This window comes from Haliotis rubra, unplaced genomic scaffold, assembly GCF_003918875.1.
Source record: "Haliotis rubra isolate DU_JTF1 unplaced genomic scaffold, ASM391887v1 Scf240, whole genome shotgun sequence".
NCBI classification, from domain to species: domain Eukaryota; kingdom Metazoa; phylum Mollusca; class Gastropoda; order Lepetellida; family Haliotidae; genus Haliotis; species Haliotis rubra.
In genome coordinates this window covers 1299173-1317613 of record NW_025766448.1, presented here as the reverse complement: position 1 = coordinate 1317613, position 18441 = coordinate 1299173, and the positions used below count along the sequence as shown (strand labels likewise).

The window sequence follows — 18441 nt, the reverse complement described above, 5'->3', positions numbered from 1 at the left end:
TCGACCAGAAAGGGAAAAAAAGGTACGAATTACATAGAAATGGCTTTCACTAACCTGCTATTACATCAAAATAGGAATTGATACAATATAAACAAGCTTGGGGTAAACACAGACTTATGAAGACGTGGAACACTTACCGAGGTAATCTCAGACCCAGAATGGATCTGGGTTCGGTAAATGCCGAGAGGAATCTCGCAGGTAGTTGAGCATAACTTCTGGTACAAGCGGCCGTATGTACGTATCCATAGATCATCCTTGGAGATCTTCATCTGTGGACAGTAGGAAGTGAGTGAGTGAGTTGTACGCTGCACCCAGCAATATTCCAGCTATATGGCGGCAGTCTGTAAATAATCGAGTCTGGGCCAGACAATCAAGTGATCACCAGCAACAGTACGCAATTGGGATACCAATGACATGTGTGAACCAAGTCAGCGAGCCTGACCACCTGATCCCGTTAGTCGCCTCTTACGACAAGCATGAAGATCTATTCTAACTCGGATCTTCACGGGTGGACAGTAGGAAGAATGCCATGTTAATCAACTGGTGGTGGTGAATATATCAATTAATGCTGGTCTCAGATATGTATATGTCACACTGATGAAACCTGTGAGCATGGGTATGGTTCTGACAATCCTAGAAACAGTCAGGGCAAATCTGGGAATGGAACCCACTAGATACATTTCTTTTGTTTGTTTGTTGTGTAACACTTTACTCTGTAATATTCCAGCCATATGGGGGCTGTATGTAAATAATAGAGTTTGGACCAGATAATCTAGTGATCAACATCATCAGCATGGATCACAATCTGGATATGATGACATTTGTCTCAACCAAGTCATCCCGTTAGTTGCCTCTTATGACGGCATGGGTTGCTGATGACCAATTCTAACCTGGATCTTCACGGGTTATTATACTTTTTGAATGGCAAATCAAAATTCGGACTGAAGCATCCAAAAGGGATTGGGCTCATGTCACTTTCATTCTAAACCATCGAACAATGAAGGAAGAAATTCATGCATATTTCATTCTAAACCATCAAAAAAACTGAGTGAATTCATGTACATTTCATTGTAAACAATCAAACAATGGTGTGAATTCATGTTTGTTTCATTAACTCATAATTCAATGGCACACAATGACTCCAAGTCTGATCTGTTGAGCCACCTCTTTTCACCAATATAGGTTTCTATGTACCAATTCAAACCCAGAATCCCCAGAGGCTGGAGTGAGTGAGTGAGTTTAGTTTTACGCCACACTCAGCAATATTCCAGCAATATGGCGGCGGTCTGTAAATAATCGAGTCTGAACCAGTCAATCCAGTGATCAACAGCATGAGCATCGATCTGCGCAATTAGGAACCGATGACATGTATCAACCAAGTCAGCGAGCCTGACTACCCGATCCCGTTAGTCGGCTCTTACGACACGCATGGGTTACTGAAGATCAATATTTTAACCCGGACCTTCACGGGTTCCCAGAGGCTGGAGCAAGTACTTGCCACTTGAAGTTGATTATAATCAATGTCATGCATTTGAACTTACACAGGCAAGATGACCGGACCCCACTGCCTGGTCGATGCCGAGTAGGAGGCGGACAAAGGTGATGAGATAGTCCTTGACGAACGCCTGGTACAACAGCGTGTCCAGCATACTGGCACTGAACACATTACCTGCTGCAAATGGCAGTCGGAACATGTAGTATATGTGGGATCCTCTCTCACGCTCTTTCTGAAAACAAACACAGAGTGCTCTCAGTGAACCTGGAACTTGTCCACAATTTGGCAGCATTGAAAGAAAACTTCAAGGAAACCCTCAAGCCACATAAAACATAAATATAAATTAAATCATGACTGTGTATTTTATAGGATATAAAAGAGGCTTCCCATTTCATATCAAATTTATATCCTATGTCAAATAATTTTTACAAGACAATTGTTTCATAAGGAACATGTTTGTAATCAATCAATCAATCAATCAATCAATCAATCAAAAGTAGTACTATAAAGGTTCACAGATCAACCGGTCAAATTGCATTATGTCATAACACGTGTATTTCATAACAGTTTGTTATGGTACGTATTTACCCAGTACAAAAAAACATATAGAGACCACAGGCATGCAAGTTTTAATCAACAGCTTCAAGCTGTTCAGAATGACAGTGTAGTATGACATCAGTGTAGTATGCTTTGCTTATGATCTAGGCTTATAATGATTGCTGTTTTAGTTATACTAGTTACTTTTTCCAACTTGGAAATGGTGAGGGCATATCTGTCCTTGGCCCGGAACTGCATGAACCTCATATTTGAAGCTTGTGACAACTCTGTGATAATGTTGGCGGTTGGGAATAACCTGGAATATAACATAAACATAACATATGATAAGTATTTCCTACCAACTTAACTGTTATATAAAGCATAACCAATGACATCAGAGGAAAAGGCATACTCTCTCTGCATTACAGGAATGTTGATCCATATATTCATTGGAAATAAATGAATGAATGACCTGGTGCAGCTTTGGTAACATAGTCTTGAGGAACAGTGATTCGGTTATATAATATCACATCAATATAATGTAGTTTAATGCTGCACTCGGCATATTTCAGAAATATGACATCAGTCTGCAAATAATCACGTCTGAACCAGACAATCCAGTGATTGATATTATAACCACTGATCCACGCCCTCAGGGTGTGATGACAGGCCATCCACCCAGGTACTTTGTCTGACCTCTCGAGGTACTGAGTTGTGTTATGACAAGCATTGGTGCCAGTGAACCAATTCTAAAGTCAGATCCATATATGGTTATTTTTACTTAGAGTGTGACAGCTTATTGGTACATGGTGTTAGAAGCTCCAATGCAAGCATTTTGGATAAGATGAAATTAAATCATCCAGTAAGTGAGCCTGACCACCTGATCCATTCAGTCGCGTCTTCAGACATGCAAGGGACGTTGGGGACACAAAATCTCCATTGGTCATAACACTAAACATGACATCAACTGTTGCTGTTTACCATTTTAGTGAGCCCACCTTTCATGAGTCTTTGCTGGAAGATACCACACCTGAGTCTTGTTATGTGTTCTTAACATAGGAGCTGTGCAAGGTATCTACCTGAATATAGTCTGTACAGAGACAATTGTGTTACTGTCAGCCAGCGTCTCCTCCTCTCTGGACGTGGAGCTCTCCTTGTTGACAATCACAACGTTCCCTGCGTGGTTGATTCCTGCCCGTAACAGGTCATCTAGGCTGTAAACATAGGAACAATAACAGTACAAGGATTGAGTCATCCAGGCTGTAAACATAGGGACAATAACAGTACAAGGATTGAGTCATCCAGGCTGTAAACATAGGGACAATAACAGTACAAGGATTGAGTCATCTAGGCTGTAAACATAGGAACAATAACAGTACATGGATTGATTTATCCAGGCTGTAAACATAGGAACAATAACAGTACAAGGGTTGAGTCATCCAGGCTGTAAACATAGCAACAATAACAGTACAAGGATTGAGTCATCCAGGCTGTAAACATAGGAACAATAACAGTACAATCTTAGGATTGAGTCATCCAGGCTGTAAACATAGGGACAATAACAGTACAAGGATTGAGTCATCCAGGCTGTAAACATAGGGACAATAACAGTACAAGGATTGAGTCATCCAGGCCGTAAAAATAGGAACAATAATAGTACAAGGATTGAGTCATCCAGGCTGTAAACATAGGAACAATAACAGTACAAGGATTGAGTCATCCAGGCTGTAAACATAGGAACAATAACAGTACAAGGATTGAGTCATCCAGGCTGTAAACATAGGAACAATAACAGTACAAGGGTTGAGTCATCCAGGCTGTAAACATAGGAACAATAACAGTACAAGGATTGAGTCATCCAGGCTGTAAACATAGGAACAATAACAGTACAAGGATTGAGTCATCCAGGCTGTAAACATAGCAACAATAACAGTACAAGGGTTGAGTCATCCAGGCTGTAAACATAGCAACAATAACAGTACAAGGATTGAGTCATCTAGGCTGTAAACATAGGAACACTAACAGTACAAGGGTTGAGTCATCCAGGCTGTAAACATAGGAACAATAACAGTACAAGGATTGAGTCATCCAGGCTGTAAACATAGGAACAATAACAGTACAAGGATGAGTCATCCAGGCTGTGAACATAGCAACAATAACAGTACAAGGGTTGAGTCATCTAGGCTGTAAACATAGGAACAATAACAGTACAAGGGTTGAGTCATCTAGGCCGTAAACATAGGAACAGTAAAAGTACAAGGATTGAGTCATCCAGGCTGTAAACATAGGAACAATAACAGTACAAGGGTTGAGTCATCCAGGCTGTAAACATAGGAACAATAACAGTACATGGATTGAGTTATCCAGGCTGTAAACATAGGAACAATAACAGTACAAGGATTGAGTCATCCAGGCTGTAAACATAGGAACAATAACAGTACAAGGATTGAGTCATCCAGGCTGTAAACATAGGAACAATAACAGTACAAGGATTGAGTCATCCAGGCTGTAAACATAGGAACAATAACAGTACAAGGATTGAGTCATCCAGGCTGTAAACATAGGAACAATAACAGAGTTGAGTCATCAGGATTGAGTCATCCAGGCTGTAAAACATAGGAACAATAACAGTACAAGGATTGAGTCATCCAGGCTGTAAACATAGGAACAATAACAGTACAAGGATTGAGTCATCCAGGCTGTAAACATAGAACAATAACAGTACAAGGATTGAGTCATCCAGGCTGTAAACATAGGAACAATAACAGTACAAGAGTTGAGTCATCCAGGCTGTAAACATAGGAACAATAACAGTACAAGGATTGAGTCATCCAGGCTGTAAACATAGGAACAATAACAGTACAAGGATTGAGTCATCCAGGCTGTAAACATAGGAACAATAACAGTACAAGGATTGAGTCATCCAGGCTGTAAACATAGGAACAATAACAGTACAAGGATTGAGTCATCCAGGCTGTAAACATAGCAACAATAACAGTACAAGGATTGAGTCATCCAGGCCGTAAACATAGCAACAATAACAGTACAAGGATTGAGTCATCCAGGCTGTAAACATAGGAACAATAACAGTACAAGGATTGAGTCATCCAGGCTGTAAACATAGGAACAATAACAGTACATGGATTGAGTTATCCAGGCTGTAAACATAGGAACAATAACAGTACAAGGATTGAGTCATCCAGGCTGTAAACATAGGAACAATAACAGTACAAGGATTGAGTCATCCAGGCTGTAAACATAGGAACAATAACAGTACAAGGATTGAGTCATCCAGGCTGTAAACATAGGAACAATAACAGTACAAGGATTGAGTCATCCAGGCTGTAAACATGGGAACAATAACAGTAGAAGGATTGAGTCATCCAGGCTGTAAACATAGGAACAATAACAGTACAAGGATTGAGTCATCCAGGCTGTAAACATAGGAACAATAACAGTACAAGGGTTGAGTCATCCAGGCTGTAAACATAGGAACAATAACAGTACAAGGGTTGAGTCATCCAGGCTGTAAACATAGGGACAATAACAGTACAAGGATTGAGTCATCCAGGCTGTAAACATAGGAACAATAACAGTACATGGATTGAGTTATCCAGGCTGTAAACATAGGAACACTAACAGTACAAGGGTTGAGTCATCCAGGCTGTAAACATAGGAACAATAACAGTACAAGGATTGAGTCATCTAGGCTGTAAACATAGGAACAATAACAGTACAAGGATTGAGTCATCCAAGCTGTAAACATAGCAACAATAACAGTACAAGGGTTGAGTCATCTAGGCCGTAAACATAGCAACAATAACAGTACAAGGATTGAGTCATCCAGGCTGTAAACATAGGAACAATAACAGTACAAGGATTGAGTCATCCAGGCTGTAAACATATACATCATATACAAGGACTGTATCATCAAAGACTTGACACTATGATAACGATGCATCACCATTGGAATACAAGGGTGTAAACAATAGGTGATGTGTGATGTGGTTAAACATTGGTTCACGATTTTCACACTTGCATAGTGACGTGCAAGCACATGCATGTGGTTGTTTGTTGTTGTCTGTGACTTAGTTTTATAGTGCTAGCACACTGAGATACCATGCTACAGCATCATGGATACATCAATCAGGGCCTCCAAGCCCACCAGTCCTTGTTGTATCCCATCTAGCACCAGGAATGGTGACAAGAAGTACCATGGTATGTCACAGCCTGGGTATTCAACCATCCACCTTTCCCTTACCTCTACGCCAGAGAAGTGGTGTGAAGCAAACCTACTATTGTGTAATATATCAATAGTAATATAAATGACATACAGATGGCATGACATGATGATACATCAAATCATCTTAACTGTTGTGGATATTCTCAATAGGTCCTGATCTAGGGCTATGGTCCTGTGCACAGAGCTCAGGTCACAATGTGAAGTTAAGTAACGTCAACCTCGGAGAGTTCTTGGTAGGGTGACCGTGTTTGGCAGCTTGACTCCTTAGAGTTCTAGGACTTCAGTCCTGCCCCACAATGAAGCACAACAGGCAGCTTGGGTTATCCGGGGTAATAACTTGTGGTGCTATTGTTAGTGCTATGATATGAGCACACCTAGTGTGAAGTTTGGCGTTATATAAATGGACACATTATTATTATTATAGCAGTAAGCACAGACAACTGTGTTTCAGACAACGACTGGATGACGTTGTTGCATTATGAACACTTCAGAGTCTAGTCAACAAAATGTTTCTCCATTGCTATGAACACATTTTGCTTGTAGACACTATTTTGAACCAACAGATCAAGCCACTGGTTTGTTCCTGCAGGAGGGAAAACAGCAACTGCTTTGCCCAATGACAGCTCAGATTACCAAGAGTTCCATGTGCCACAGTCTTGAAGTCATCTTCTCTAAGACTGCTTCAACATCTAACAAGGGTCAAGTCTGCACACCATTCATGCACTCAGTTGGGCTACTTAGATGAGATATACTGGGCTCAATTCATTACTTGACTTGCAATAGACATGTTTGACTAGTTACCTGTCCAGAGATCCTTTCATCCAATACACCAGAGGAAAGTAGCAGATGGTCTCAAGGAATGATGGCTCCGGTCTAAAAGTGAAAACAGTATATAAAACAGGGTCATGCAACATAGAAGGAAGTCCTACTTCCTAGCCAAGTAAAGTACATAATATTTAACATACATAAAGGTCACAGGATCAATGTCACGGCTAGGGTCATGGAAAGGCCAGGGTTATTCACTCATTTCCTATAACATAACCAATGCTGTGTTACGGCAGCCACATATATTACAGATAGGCCTGCACTGAAATTTGCAAAACTGGGAAAAACTAAAATCCTCTCAGGATGAATTAGCACTAACATCGGTTTGTTCAACAAAACACTGGCCTTGATAAAATCTGTGTCCTGTTCCCAAATCAATGGTAAGCCCACTGACTACTACACCTACATGCAGGGATGAGAATGAAGTTTGGAGAAAAACTCTGAAAACTAGCCAAATCTCCTGATATTTATGCATATTAGACCTTTAAAACTGGCTCAGAAATGACAATATCATGAACACAGCAACCATTAAAAACTTTAAATCTGCTGAAGCACATTCATACAATTGTGAACGGATTTAGACAATTCACAAAAATTACCCTTGGCCTTATGAAATTCCCGGAATTCCGCGGATCCGCGGAAAATTCTCATCCCTGTTCATGTACAAAGAGTCACGACAGTTGGGTGCAACTGAGATTGTCTTGAGTACCCGATACTGGCACTGACCAGACTGACAGACTCACAAGAAGCATACCATCAAAGTTATCTGTGACATAGTGTATAATACTCACTCGGTTTCAAGAAGCAGGACGATTGGACTGAGTGACTTCTTGGGGCGGGCATGAGATCGTAGAGGCACAATGAAATTATAGAGGCCATTACTGGCATAGTCCGCTGCTACAATCACTGCAGGGTTGGGCCAGTTGTACTCCTTGCAGCTTTTAGCGTCACAGTGATCGCAGGCCTGAAGTGGCACCCATATTGGATTATATACTAATCATTATTGAAAACAGGGATAAGTGTTAATACCTTATTGAAAGGCGCTATTACCGACAACATATTCCATGTATAAAATCCTGCAATAAAAAGCGCCCCTCAACAATTTTTGGACCTGTTTGTTAGAAATCTTTTTAAATGCCATGACTACAAACCTAAAAACTATTTGTGCACATTACAGACAGAAAAAGACAGCAGGGTTATATTGGGGCGCAGTAACTGCTCTTTCAACATCTCTAATTACATTGACATTTCTACAAAGTTTCTTCATTAATGTTTGATGTCTGAAAACAGATTTAATGATGTTCTGTGAAAATTCTAAGCCCCAAGGGTGCATATTACGGTGACAATCAGATGATAATCTTTGGCATGGTTCTGACAAAACATTAGCAAACTCTAAAAACTTTCAATACTCCTGAAAACATTTCTTAAAACCATCTGCAGATTCAGCGTTAGTGATTTAAACAAAATTATATACATTAATAAGATAATATAGAAATAATTATTTTTGCATATTTTTATGAACACATTACCTGCTGTTTCTTTGTGTTCACTTACCTGTAACCCTAAAGTTTGATGACAAAGGCAGTCAATACTACTTTCATTACCACTAAGTATTATAGACATTTGAACACTGATCCTTCAATGAACTGGTTTGAAACATGTAATAACATGGTACAGAAACTGACATCACAATATTACCATTGCCTTCACTGTTACCACAGTAGTACAATATGCAACAGACAAAAAGCACCTGCTTCAACAACTGAACAGAGGCACAAAAGAGTACAGATACAGGCTGACATGAGACTCAGAGTGTCTTTTGTGTAGCTAAATTCTACTTGAGATGTGCCACTATGTATAACAAGGAACATCTACGTCACTACAGTCACACCAGAATCTAGTGGAGATTGATAGAACTACAGATGAGCAAGAGAGTTCTTAGAAACATTTATCTCTGGTAGAGGGCCCTATGAACCCTACAAACATTGAGGTCATCGTGACCCTTGAATGTCACGTGACCAATACTTTTCTCCCTCTCACATCATAGCATATTATTTCAGTCAATGTTCATATTAATACCAGAAGTCTTATATTATAACATCAGCTTTCCCATAAGTCCTGTCTTAAAACATCAACCACACAAAATGTCCCCTATTACAACATCATCTGTACAGCAAGTCAGATTTAATAAAATCATCTGTACAACAAATCCCTCATTTAACATCAACTGTACTATCCAGAAAGCTCCATAACAAATCCTATTTTCTCCTGCAATACTCTGTTTTCCTGCATTTTCAACAAGGTGTGTTTGCTAACCACTTCTGGCAAGATAATTTCAGTAAATGCTGTTGCAAAATCCCTGCTGTTGCAAGCCCAAATGTGGGAAATCCCCGCTGTGGCAAAATCCCGCTGTGGGAAATCCCTGCTGTGGGAAAAACCCGCTGTGAGAAATCCCCGCTGTGGGAAATCCCTGCTGGTGCAAGAAAGAAGCTGACTTCCACAGTGCAGAAGAGAAAGCAGAGAGCGACGGACGGACATCGACTTCACCATTACGATAACAACATGTATCCACCAATATGAGTCAAAATTGTACTGAACTGCATGATACGTAGGTTGTACCTGCATGAGTTGCAGACAACATAGAGGGCGCTTCTCTCTCATCAGGTGACACAAGGTGGGACTAGTGCCCACGTAGGGCGTTACTGGTGGGAATCCTCGGACATATCTGAAAACATAATCTTTGAACTGAGAATGATTGTTGACAATGAATAAATCCTAAATATTGATGTTGAAATAGTTGATATTAACTGTATGGTGAAAATAATATTACACACACATTCCTTTATGCAAGACCCAACTAATATTTAGATATTTTTGGGTCAATATGCTTGCATCAAGAGACAAAATATTTTGTAAAGAGTTGATCTCAGATTACTTACTAAAGAAATTATTTCACAGACACTGCAAAATTGAAAGAATGTAATCAATAACAGATGTGAACTATTAAAAAAGGTATGGTTGGTTTCTTCACGAAATATGGAAAAATAATTCTTTTGGTCATATATAATGTCATATTTACAAAGTTTGTCTTTAATGCGAGAGGTTTTTTATAGTTTTTCATATTCAGAACAAACTGTAATTATCCCTCACTCACTCTGGGTATTCATCATACTCCTCTACATGAGCTGTGTCATCATCAGACTCGGAGTCGGACCCTGACAGGTTGATCTGAATGTTGCTGGAATCAAGGAATGCTGGGACGGGTGCTATGCTGGGCCTCTTCTGGAGACTCTGGATGTTCAGACCTTTTGGCAGACTCAGGCGAGTCCGCTTACTACCTTGCCGGGTCATGTTCTCAGCTTCACTGTCAATACGAGTGTGTTGAAGTTCCAGAGCAACAGTTCCTGAAATTGATTGAATTGGTTGGTAGTAAGAAAACAGCAAATGAATGAAGCTATTTCTTTTGTGATCATCAAAGGCAATTCACTTTAAACACTGGCAATCTTGGCATTCTCAAACTCTGGTGATCATACTGGCACCCTCAAACACTGGTGATCATACTGGCCCGCTCAAACACTGGTGATCATACTGGCCCGCTCAAATGCTGGTGATCATACTGGCCCGCTCAAACAATGGTGATCATACTGGCATCCTCACACACTGGTGATCATAAAGGCCTGCTCACACACTGGTGATCATAAAGGCCTGCTCAAACACTGGTGATCATAAAGGTCTGCTCAAATGCTGGTGATCATACTGGCACCCTCACACACTGGTGATCATGCTGGCACCCTCAAACACTGGTGATTATAAAGGCCTGCTCACAAACTGGTGATCATAAAGGGCTCAAACACTGGTGATCATAAAGGCCAGCTCAAATGCTGGTGATCATACTGGCACCCTCACACACTGGTGATCATACTGGCACCCTCAAACACTGGTGATCATACTGGCCCACTCAAACACTGGTGATCATAAAGGCCTGCTCAAACACTTGCGATCATACTGGCACCCTCACACACTGGTGATCATACTGGCCTGCTCAAACACTTGTGATCATACTGGCCCGCTCAAACACTGGTGATCATACTGGCACCCTCACACACTGGTGATCATACAGGCACCCTCAAACACTGGTGATCATACTGGCACACTCAAACACTGGTGATCATAAAGGCCTGCTCAAACACTGGCGATCATACTGGCACCCTCACACTGGCAATCATACTGGCCACTCACCCACACTGGCAATCATACTGGCCACTCACCCACACTGGCAATCATACTGGCCACTCACCCACACTGGCAATCATACAGGCCACTGGCAATCATACTGGCCACTCACCCACACTGGCTATCATACTGGCCACTCCACCCACACTGGCAATCATACTGGCCACTCACCCACACTGGCAATCATACTGGCCACTCACCCACACTGGCAATCATACAGGCCACTCACCCACACTGGCAATCATACTGGCCACTCACCCACACTGGCAATCATACTGGCCACTCACCCACACTGGCAATCATACTGGCCACTCACCCACACTGGCAATCATACTGGCCACTCACCCACACTGGCAATCATACTGGCCACTCACCCACACTGGCAATCATACTGGCCACTCACCCACACTGGCAATCATACTGGCCACTCACCCACACTGGCAATCATACTGGCCACTCACCCACACTGGCAATCATACTGGCCACTCACCCACACTGGCAATCATACAGGCCACTCACCCACACTGGCAATCATACTGGCCACTCACCCACACTGGCAATCATACTGGCCACTCACCCACACTGGCAATCATACAGGCCACTCACCCACACTGGCAATCATACAGGCCACTCACCCACACTGGCAATCATACAGGCCACTCACCCACACTGGCAATCATACTGGCCACTCACCCACACTGGCAATCATACAGGCCACTCACCCACACTGGCAATCATACTGGCCCACTCACCCACACTGGCAATCATACTGGCCACTCACCCACACTGGCAATCATACTGGCCACTCACCCACACTGGCAATCATACTGGCCACTCACCCACACTGGCAATCATACTGGCCACTCACCCACACTGGCAATCATACTGGCCACTCACCCACACTGGCAATCATACTGGCCACTCACCCACACTGGCAATACAGGCCATGCAGGCCACTCACACACTGGCAATCATACAGGCCACTCACCCACACTGGCAATCAACTGGCCACTCACCCACACTGGCAATCATGCAGGCCACTCACCCACACTGGCAATCATACTGGCCACTCACCCACACTTGCAATCATGCTGGCCACTCACCCACACTGGCAATCATACTGGCCACTCACCCACACTGGCAATCATACTGGCCACTCACCCACACTGGCAATCATACTGGCCACTCACCCACACTGGCAATCATACTGGCCACTCACCCACACTGGCAATCATACTGGCCACTCACCCACACTGGCAATCAATCATACATGGCCACTGGCAACCCAGGCCACTCACCCACACTGGCAATCATACTGGCCACTCACCCACACTGGCAATCATACAGGCCACTCACCCACACTGGCAAATACAGGCCACTCACCCACACTGGCAATCATACAGGCCACTCACCCACACTGGCAATCATACTGGCCACTCACCCACACTGGCAATCATACTGGCCGCTCACCCACACTGGCAATCATACTGGCCACTCACCCACACTGGCAATCATACTGGCCACTCCACCCACACTGGCAATCATACTGGCCACTCACCCACACTGGCAATCATGCTGGCCACTCCACCCACACTGGCAATCATACAGGCCATTCACCCACACTGGCAATCATGCAGGCCACTCCACCCACACTGGCAATCATACAGGCCACTCACCCACACTGGCAATCATACTGGCCACTCACCCACACTGGCAATCATACTGGCCACTCACCCACACTGGCAATCATACTGGCCACTCACCCACACTGGCAATCATACTGGCCACTCACCCACACTGGCAATCATACTGGCCACTCACCCACACTGGCAATCATACTGGCCACTCACCCACACTGGCAATCATACTGGCCACTCACCCACACTGGCAATCATACTGGCCACTCACCCACACTGGCAATCATACTGGCCACTCACCCACACTGGCAATCATACTGGCCACTCACCCACACTGGCAATCATACTGGCCACCCTGGAAGCCTGCTCTGCCCCCAGGGGCAGCCTGTTCTTCTCCGTCTTGTCCTCCTGGTTGGGGTGGGCCAGGATGAAGTTGGAGTTCTCCTCCTTGGTGATGTTCATGTAGAAGCAGATGTCGGACTGTCTCATGATGTGGCGTGGGCCGGGGTTCAGCTGGATGGTGGATCCTGGCACATCCTTCTGCATCCCCACCAGACTCACACCATACCTGTAATACACTCATAGCTGCTCATTGGCATCCTTGTTTCTGTATTTTCACGAAATTATGTGTATGTTCACATTTCAAGCAGAGAAGGATTATTGCAATGAATTAAATGCATATTATCTGGAGATTCACTTCCTATGGGTAGGGAATAATATGTGTACCATGTTGAGATTTTCTTCTGATGGTCAAAGAACAAACTCGGAGATTCACTTTCCGAGGTCATGGAATAAAGCATATATCATCAGAAGACTTACTTCCTATGGGCATGGAATAAAGCATATATCATCAGAAGACTTACTTCCTATGGGCATGGAATAAAGCATATATCATCAGAAGACTTACTTCCTATGGGCATGGAATAAAGCATATATCATCAGAAGACTTACTTCCTATGGGCATGGAATAAAGCATATATCATCAGAAGACTTACTTCCTATGGGCATGGAATAAAGCATATATCATGAGGACATTGTATCTATAAGATCACGTATATCCTATGGTGAAGGAAAGACATATATAGGATCAACTGACTTACTTCCCGTGAGTAAAGAAAGAAATATAAAAGATCAGCTGACTTACTTCCCGTGAGTAAAGAAAGAAATATAAAAGATCAGCTGACTTACTTCCCGTGAGTAAAGAAAGAAATATAAAAGATCAGTTGACTTACTTCCTGTGAGTAAAGAACGAAAAATAAAAGATCAGCTGACTTACTTCCCGTGAGTAAAGAACGAAATATAAAAGATCAGCTGACTTACTTCCCGTGAGTAAAGAACGAAATATAAAAGATCAGCTGACTTACTTCCTGTGGGCATGGAAAGAGGCATATGTGAAGCTCTTCCCACAGTATTCCCCGAAGAACTTGCTGTCTCCCAGCTGTATGTGGTAGATCTCGTTTCCAGAACACCGACCATACAGTTGCTGCCACTCCTCTGAGGATGTCTGGCCTTCTCTGGAGAAATATGAAAACATATGACTACATGTGCAAATATTTGTAATCACATCATCATGAATCAGACTTCCAGGCGGAGCAGGTCTCTGCTGTCTACTGACATCAAGTGTTTCATTATCACACATACGCAAACAGTCCATGATCTGGCAGGTGTTCCTGCCCAGCTCTAGAAGTTGTTACCTATTTGCAGTGTGACACATTGTCTCTGTTGACTTGTTAATCATCAACTGCTTGAATTAAACATCCCAAATATAGATTCAAACCTACAAAGTTGGGTTGATGTAATCAGAACAGAACTTGCTGGGAGTACTTGTTAAAATAAGGAAGTTACAACTTGGTTTCTGGAAGGTTTCATTACTTTGGACATCAAATCACACTCAGTACACAAGTACTGGTCTTTGGTAGCGTTCTTCCAAGGGGGGTAACTCTCAGTACTTTGAGTAAAAACTATGAGCCACAAAACATCTTCTCAACAATTTGAGTTTAATTACTCACTGTGTTTTTTTCTCATGAACTTATTTACAGATTTCATCTCTGCAATCAGTTAGTCAGAAATATACAATAAATGTTATATGAAGACAGTATGGTGGGAGGGACACTGCTTGTAGCACCTCTGAAGGCCCATGTTGGGTTACAACTTTTAAGCTCTGATGGAACATCTGCAGCAGTACAATAAAATTCTTGTCTTGTCTGCTCCATTTTCTGGTTTGGATAGTGTAACAGTTGGTGATGGTATTTCATATATGCAATTATCAGGCTTCGTGGTTATTAAAAGCTTAAATTTCATATATCTTAGCATGTCTGAATTGAAAGGTTTAAAGATCTGTACACAACCCCCACTAACCCACCACCCACCATCAAACCCCACCCCTCCTTCCTACACAAAACACACAAAGCATAAAGCCTTGTTGTTGACAAACTGATCCAGTGACTGCAAGGTCTTATTGAAGGGTATATGTACTCACTGTCGCCCTTGGTTGATGTCATGTAGCAGCAGTGTCGGTAAACTGAACTCACTCACTCACTCACTGAAGGGTATATGTACTCACTGTCCCGAGATGTAGAAAGGTAGAAATTCCCGGACACAGACAGTTGTTGGCAAGCAGGGCATACTTGAACTCATCCTCACACACGACATGGTCTGAAACACATCAACACACATTAAACACACATACATGTTCACATCAACACACATTACACACATATATGTTCACAGCAATAAACCTGGAAAACATTTCCTTATTGTAACCTTCACTGCATGGTCTGAACACATCAACAGCACCCAAGTCCAGATTTGAATTGTTTCAAGCATTTGTACACAAGGTTGTTTGAGTTATCAAGTGTAGAATCTGTAACCTGCAGTGTTTTTATCAGTTCAAGAACAAAATGTAAACAGGAAGTGAGCCCACAACAATGCTGTAGCTTACCTGCATAAAATGATATACTGAAAACATTTTGCATGTAATATTTTTATCAAGTGAAGACTTTCAAATTGTAAACTATTATGATGATGTCATGCTATTGTTGCTGCAGTGAGTGAGTGAGTGAGTGAGTGAGTGAGTGAGTGAGTGAGTGAGTGAGTGAGTGAGTGAGTGAGTGAGTGAGTGAGCGAGCGAGTTTAGTTTTACGCCACTTATAAACCTTCGTTATTGTTACTTTCAGGAAAATGTAATCTAGATGATCTGCATCCACACCTGGCATGGGAATCGTACAGTATATATTTTTCCAAACTGGAAATATTTACAGGGAGTGAGTGATATTAGTTTTACACCGCTTTTAGCAATATTCTAGCAATATCACAGCGGGGGACACCAGAAATGGGCTCCACACATTGTACCCATGTAGAAAATCAAACCCGGTCTTCAGTGAGACAAGCGAATGCTTTAACCACTAGGCTACACCACCACCCTTGTTGCTGCAGTTGACTATGAGACGGGAATTCATTGGTCATTCTGAACATGAAAACTAACAAGTAAAACTGACACACCCAGGTCATTATATACTTATATGGGGCGGTGGGGTGGCCTACTGGTTAAAGCGTACCCATGTGGGGCATTGTATCCACTGAAGACTCGGGTTCAATTCCCCACATGGGTACAATGTTTGAAGCCCATTTGTGGTGTCCCCCAACGTGATATTGCTGGAATATTGCTAAAAGCGGCTTAAAACTAAACTCACTCACACATATACTTATTTTCTGTTGTTTTCAGAAGCAGTGTTGGGCAGGATGGGTGCATCCTACATACAAATCATGAAGGAAGGAGTATTTGTCCGCATCCATGTCTAGGTCCACCAGTGCACGGAATGTTTGCTGCAAGGAAAGACTCACCAGCAAATTTGACATGGAACTTGTTCTCTGGACGAAATATCTGGACATAGAGAGGGCATGTGGGGGCAAAATCCTTCACAGCCCATGACCTCAGTATCGTGTGCTGATCCTGTAAGAATCAGCAGAGAGGAAGTGATTGTGTGAATCTGAGTCAGTAGTAGTTACACGTTATCTCTGGACCTGTTTAAAGAAATCTAGCAGTTTTCAAAATTCATGCTTCATCTTGAATATATAACTGCCTTCAGCTGAACGGATTTTGTGGTAGACAGCTAGTACAGAAAAAACACATTTTAGTAAATAATTATATGCTTACGAATGGATGCATTGATATAGCCTTGAATTTGGTTACTGAGATCCATACATATGTAACACGTGGTGGTGTGTGGTCCTGTGCATAGAGCTCAGGTCACAAATCAGTTGCAGTTAAGCAACGTTGAGCTCGGACAGTCCTTGGATGGGTGACCGTGTTTGGCAGCTTGACTCCTGAGAGTTTCTAGGACTTGGGTCCTGCCCCACAACGAAACACATGTGACTCATATGGTCTCACCTTAGGCAAGTGAGTTTGTTCAAAATTGCCTCTGTTCACCCAGTAGTAAATGGGTACCTGGTGGGACAAGTCATGTGACTAATAACCTTCTAGCGCCTCACAGGGTAATAATGTGTTAGCTTGGAATAGGCTCATTAGAAATGGCCATTATTTATAACAGAAGTCTGCAGAATGGGACACACTTACGGAAGTCATCTTGTTGCTATGGTTTCGACCTGCTAAAACAAAACATGCCTCAGCTTCCTGCATCCTGGAAGGTAAATACAGACTTTACTTCAAAGACTTGTGAAGTTCTTCATTGACATTCAAAAGTTGTTAGAAGAAGGAGATAAGACAAATTTAAGGATAATTTTTGTGGGTGAAAAATGTCACACATTTTGTATTAATGGGTTTTAGAGCCCAGTTAGTAATTTGTACCAAATCCTATATTTACAGTCTTTTTGATCACTGCCAAGCCATTTACCAATGATGTTAGGCCTATCAGGGCTCCACACTTTGAAAAAAACCACACCAAATTTTCTAGAAATCAGTTTTCAGCAAAAATATTTCAGACTTTGAAAAAATAGAGGTTTGTTTATGCGACGTTATCTGTTCTGGCATTAAAAAATCTGAAGTATTGGTTTACCTGCACCGGGCTAGGTCGGTGTATTTGAGAGCTGAACCCTGGACATAGATGACCCGCTGTGCCCAGATGGGCACCTGCAGCAGCATCTTCATGGTCGAGTCCAGCTCACACGGCGACAGCAGCACCACGAAGTAGTCCTGTAACAAGAGGAGAGTGTAGATGTAGACTTCAGTCTATGAGTGAGTGAGTTTAGTTTTACGCAGTGCTCAGCAATATTTCAGCTATACGGCGGTAGTCTGTAAACAATCGAGTCTGGACCAAACAATTCAGTGATCAACAGCATGAGCATCGATCTACACAATTGGGATACGATGGCATGTGTAAACCAAATCAGCGAGCCTGACCACCCGATCGTGTTAGTGGCCTCTCACGACAAGCATTGGCTACTGATGACCATTTCTAACCCGGATCTTCGAGGGTACTACAGTCTGTAATATCACAGCTGCCTTGATGCAT

General features: G+C 42.5%; 1 protein-coding gene across 1 annotated transcript in view; it reads right to left on the bottom strand.

Annotated features, from left to right (window-relative positions):
- Positions 1–18441, bottom strand: part of LOC124278719 (potassium channel subfamily T member 2-like) — a 266827-nt gene that overhangs the window by 16702 nt on the left and 231684 nt on the right. The window contains exons 12-25 of the mRNA XM_046714487.1: positions 17986–18122; positions 17547–17610; positions 16814–16922; positions 15514–15625; positions 14335–14484; positions 13300–13538; positions 10255–10504; positions 9720–9825; positions 7892–8064; positions 7077–7148; positions 3112–3246; positions 2237–2348; positions 1542–1727; positions 138–269 (exon numbers count right to left, since the gene is read on the bottom strand). Coding sequence (XP_046570443.1) covers positions 138–269; positions 1542–1727; positions 2237–2348; positions 3112–3246; positions 7077–7148; positions 7892–8064; positions 9720–9825; positions 10255–10504; positions 13300–13538; positions 14335–14484; positions 15514–15625; positions 16814–16922; positions 17547–17610; positions 17986–18122 — 1977 coding nt within the window. The remainder of the gene's footprint in view (positions 1–137; positions 270–1541; positions 1728–2236; positions 2349–3111; positions 3247–7076; positions 7149–7891; positions 8065–9719; positions 9826–10254; positions 10505–13299; positions 13539–14334; positions 14485–15513; positions 15626–16813; positions 16923–17546; positions 17611–17985; positions 18123–18441) is intronic.